The 5,196-nt window shown below is 41.1% G+C and overlaps 1 protein-coding gene across 1 annotated transcript; it reads left to right on the forward strand.

Moving 5' to 3' along the window:
- Window positions 1-466: 466 nt before the first annotated feature.
- LOC121707751 (zinc finger MYM-type protein 1-like) lies at window positions 467-3,491 on the forward strand. The gene is made up of 3 exons (XM_042090538.1): window positions 467-1,661; window positions 1,937-2,051; window positions 2,665-3,491. Exons 1-3 carry the CDS (start codon window positions 505-507, stop codon window positions 3,190-3,192), a joined length of 1,800 nt encoding a protein of 599 aa, XP_041946472.1. The 5' UTR covers window positions 467-504; the 3' UTR covers window positions 3,193-3,491.
- The last annotated feature ends 1,705 nt before the right edge of the window (window positions 3,492-5,196 follow it).

The following is a 5,196-nucleotide window of genomic DNA, read 5'->3' on the forward strand; positions in this document are numbered from 1 at the left end:
TATATATTTCGCCAATCATCATCGTCGAATTTTATGGTTTGGGGGCGCTGAAAATATCGCCCATAGTACCAAGTGCATCACTGAACGTTAAAAGACATTTACCTCAGAGGGGAGTGTGAGGGCAGCATGTCGAGTGGCACTAATGTAGTCGTGGGAGTTCAGCTACTATCCCCAAATTCAGTTAAATATCTACACCTGTATCCATTCGAAAGAAGAACATTAGCGGAAAAATTAATAGTAAAAGAACTCGGACCAGACAAGCCAGAAGTAAATATAACACAGCAGGTGCGAGAAAAGGAGAAGACCTACAAGAGAACATTTTCCAGAGGTTGGTTCGATCGAAAGGCTTGGCTAACTAGCTGTGGGTATGCCAATGCAATCTTTTGCTTTCCTTGTTTACTTTTTAAAACAAGTGCGTGTGATAGTTCGTGGACACAGACAGGGGTGACAGACCTGAAACATATGTCAGAGCGCATTAAGAAAAATGAGCTGGCAAGAGTGCATATGGACAACTCTGTGAAGTTAGCCATGCTAGGCCGAATTAGCATAGCCACACAGTTAAATGAGGGACACCGTATTAGCATAAGAAAACACAACGAGGAGGTGGACAGGAATCGGCATATTTTGTCAAAGATCGTTGATGCCGTGAAATTTTGTGGGGCCTTTGAACTTGCTTTGCGTGGTCATGATGAGAGTGACACATCAGAAAACCCTGGCATTTTCCTGGGTCTCATTGACCTAATGGCGTCAATCGACCGTGATTTGGAGGAGCACCTGGAGAACGCCACTGTTTTTAAAGGCACTTCGAAGACCGTGCAAAATGAACTGTTAGACTGCATGTTGTCAGTTCTCAGAGACCACAATCTGGAAGAGGTAAAACAGTCGGACTATATTGCCATTCAGGCAGATGAGACAACCGACATCTGCACTCATTGTCAGCTCGTGCTTGTGCTACGGTACATAGATGGCCACAACAACATTCAAGAACACTTTTTTGAGTTTATCGCGCTTCCAAATGCGACCGCTGCTACGATTGCCACTGAATTATTGGAAAGGCTGAGGACCATTCTTCCTGCGGGACAAGAGCGAAAATTAATTGCCCAGGCCTATGATGGTGCCGCAGTGATGAGGGGTGCTACAGGTGGAGTGCAGCGTAAAGTTCAAGATGTCTACGGGAGTGCCTACTACGTTCACTGTTATGCGCATCAATTGAACCTCATCATGCAGCAGGCAACATCCCACATCCCGAAGATCGGCCAGTTTTTTTCAGACATTGGGGGTTTTTCTACATTTTTTTCTAAGTCTTTCAAACGAACGGCAGTGCTAGATGAGGTGGTGGCACACCGACTTCCAGGTGCTTCAACAACGCGATGGAACTTCCACAGTCGTGCTGTTAACACAGTTTACGAGCACAAAGATGAACTGGTCAAGTGTTTCCAAACCATCCGAGACAGAGGAGACTTTGATGCTATATCGAAGAGAGAGGCCGGGGGTTGTATGAGAATGTTGGAAGATGAGGTTTTCTGTTTCTTCCTGGCGTTATTTCATAAAATCATGCCACATGTAGACATGCTGTTTAACCAGCTGCAGAAGAGAAACATAGACTCTGTCTTCATCGCAGGCATCACCCAGCGGTTCACTCACAGCATACAGGCTATCAGGTAGGCTATGATTTTGCATATTGGCTGAAAACATGCTTATGTGGCCTAAACGATAAACACATAAATCTTCATGGCTAGGCACAATATAACCCCTCATAAATATCACAATTTCGTCACCATGTTAGACTAATGAATTTATTTGTGATGAATTTAGATAACATTGACTAGGCCCAACACAACAATAGCACATATTTTAATACAGTTTTAATACAAGTTGGCTTATGATACAGTAATTTCAGGGTGGACAGTGACTTGTGAAACTTGTTTTGGATCAGGGACTCTGTTGATTCTCTAGTTGAAGATGAGGACTATAGGGGACCTGTACAGGAACCACCCCCGAAGAAACGGATGGCAATGGGAGAAGAAACGCAACGACATCTGGCAATAGAGGTAAGCAGTAACATAAATTCTATTTCTGTATTAGATTAGCCCAGTGGTTCTCAAACTGTTGTACAAGTACGCAGACTCTCTATAGTGGTACTCCGGGAGTGTCCGAGATTTTTTCTTTCTTTCATAAAGATGAAATAATCATAATATATACGATAACAAATCTTTGATCAGTGAAGTTTAAACTAGTTTTGTCTTTCTTGGGGGGAAATAATGTAAAACAGTATGTACAATGTAAAATATGTAGTTTATTTGGTCTATACTACTGTATTTTAATGTCAGTAATAATGGTGGTACTTGGAGAGCCCATTTTTTTCTGAGGTGGTACTCATTGTGAAAAGTTTGAGAATCACTGGATTAGCCTATGTATTTGTGTTTGTTTGCACATTTTTGTATTCTGAATTGTCATTATTAGACATATTTATCTACTGGAGAATGCAGAAATTATATTATTTTCTTCACATTTATGCTTTTAATAATTACAGTAAGCCTAACTTGCTCATAACAAAATTGGAGCTGCTATGAATATGCTGATTTTATTGTAGTGTTGAACTGAGAAATGTGAAAACAAATGTTTTCTGTGTTTACTTTTCTACAATTCTGTATCATTTCATAGGTATGTGATACCATTATGAGCCATGCCAAGGAGAGGTTTTCTTTCACCAAGCATCTCATCAGTGCCACTCTCTTGCAAGGAGACTTGTTCTCACAACACAGCAGAAAGTTCCCAGACTCAGCACTACAAACCACGGTGGATGCCTATCCCATGTTGGACAAAGCGAGACTTAAAACAGAACTGTCCCTGATCTACGAAAATGAGGACTTCAAGGGTTGCAGTGGTGCACTGGCTCTCTTTCAGGTTCTAATGGAAAATAATCTTCAAGACACATTCACCGAAACTGTAAGTCTTCTCAAGATCCTCATCACCACACCAATGACAACAGCAGAATCAGAGAGGTGCTTCTCTACTTTAAAGAGGATAAAAACTTTCCTTAGGAACACTATGGCACAAGATCGCCTCAACGCTCTGGCTATGCTCTCTATAGAGAAAAAACTCACAAGGGACATTCCAGATTTCAACACCAGGGTTATTGAGAGATTTGCCACTCAGAAAGATAGACGAGCAAAGTTCCTGTACAAATAAGAGTTCTCCATCCACTTCACTCACTCACCCCCCGCATTCACTCACATATTCACTCCATCTACCTTTCTCATACACACAAATCTAACTCAGACACCATATCTTAGTCTCTCTTTACTCTTTACTCTCTCTAACTCACACTAGCTGTCATTCTCTTACTCAGTCTCTCACTCTCTTTCTCTCTCTCTCTCTCTGTCTCTCACACACTCGCACTATATGTCATTCTCTTACTCTCTCACACACACACACACACAAACACAGACTAGCTGTCATTCTCTAACTCAGTCAGTCTCTCACTCTCTCTCACACTCTCTCTCTCTCTCACACACACACACACAAACACAGACTAGCTGTCATTCTCTAACTCAGTCAGTCTCTCACTCTCTCTCACACACACACACCTGCTATCTCAATTCAATAAGCTTTCTTGGTTGTCTGTCACTCTCACTCATTCACTGACTCTCTCACTCATATACATAATTTTTCACACACATTTGCCATTAAAATAGTGATCTCAATAGGAACATAACTGTATGTAACTGTATGTTTGCTTTGATTTGCTTTGATTTTGTTGTTGTTTCTAAGTTCAGAGCTGGATTACTGTGTTTCATACTAGCTAAAATGTTAAATTCATCTTTCTTCTCATACTTTGTGTTCACTACAAGAATGTTGTCCCACCCTCTCTGTGAGAGCCTTCTCTCTCTCTTTCTGTAGTATCAACACAGACTATTATTATCCATTATCCAATTGTCAATTTGTCTACAGTGAACTTTAATCAATTCCCAGCTGTAGACTACATATCTTTAGAACTAGATTGTTGTATTACCTATTATAATTTATCTTTATGTCTTTGAACTTTCTATCTGGACACAGAGCATAATAAACATGCAACTTGTTCATTATCATTACCTGTGAAATTGTTGATTTCTACATGGCAGTTCAATTAATATTGTCTTGAGTATGAGTTCACTCATACTCATATCATATATGAGTATGAGTGAAATACTAAAATTTACCCACACACAAATGTATCATTGTGAATGATTTGGGAGCTCCAGCTGGTCACCCTAAAATTCACCAGAATGCAGGAAATCACATCTACAAAATTAAAAATTTTCAGGGGGAGGACCCCCAGACCCCCCGCAGATACAGCCCCACCTATTGCATTTTCACCAGCCGCCACTGGTTCCTCGGGTCCTATGTTCCGCGTTTTGTATGAGACCGGGGGAACATAGGACCCTTTTTTGCTTAGATTATTTTGACAGGCCATAGGCTAAATAAAAATAGTTATTAGTCGGACGCAAAACAGAATATTGAAAGAAGGGGGCACCAAGGTCACCACATACTGCACACACAGTAACGAAGCCAACTCAGGATGCTCAACATGGTTCGTCAAGTTAGTTGTATTGCCAACGTGCTTGATAGTGTGTCAGGTTTTAAACACCGCGTACGTCTTGTCTAGTTTCCCATTAAATTAGTAGAATCCGAAATGTGCCCAGATTACCCGTCTATCGCGGTCATCTCCCTCAGTCATCTTGATTCTTTAGTGTTGTTGTTATGCAAGCTAGTGCTGCCGCTTAGCATGTAGCTACAGGCTGTGCATGCTATGTGTGCATGTCATTACAACTTTGCTCCGGAAATGCCCCCAGAAGTAATTGAAACTTCACAACTTTATTGTCCACTCAAGGCCAGAAAATAAACAGTGACATAATCGATTATGGCACATTGCCACATCGATGCTGAATTGTGCATGCCCCGCATTGCAATGCATCACCGAATCGATTATTGTTGACACCACTATTGCAGCGCCCAAGAGAAATCAACAGGGTGGCGTCCACTTTGCCAAAAAAATAGACACGTCCGTGAATTTAAGGATTTTAACCGCATGCTGTGAAGTTACATGCAGGTCTCTTTTACCGAGGAAAACCCATGCTAAAATAAAACTCTGTAGTCACAAATTTGATTGTGTTGGTATGAATATAATGTTGTAGTATATGATTCCTACAC

The sequence above is a fragment of the Alosa sapidissima genome, chromosome 4, assembly GCF_018492685.1.
Source record: "Alosa sapidissima isolate fAloSap1 chromosome 4, fAloSap1.pri, whole genome shotgun sequence".
Taxonomy (NCBI): domain Eukaryota; kingdom Metazoa; phylum Chordata; class Actinopteri; order Clupeiformes; family Clupeidae; genus Alosa; species Alosa sapidissima.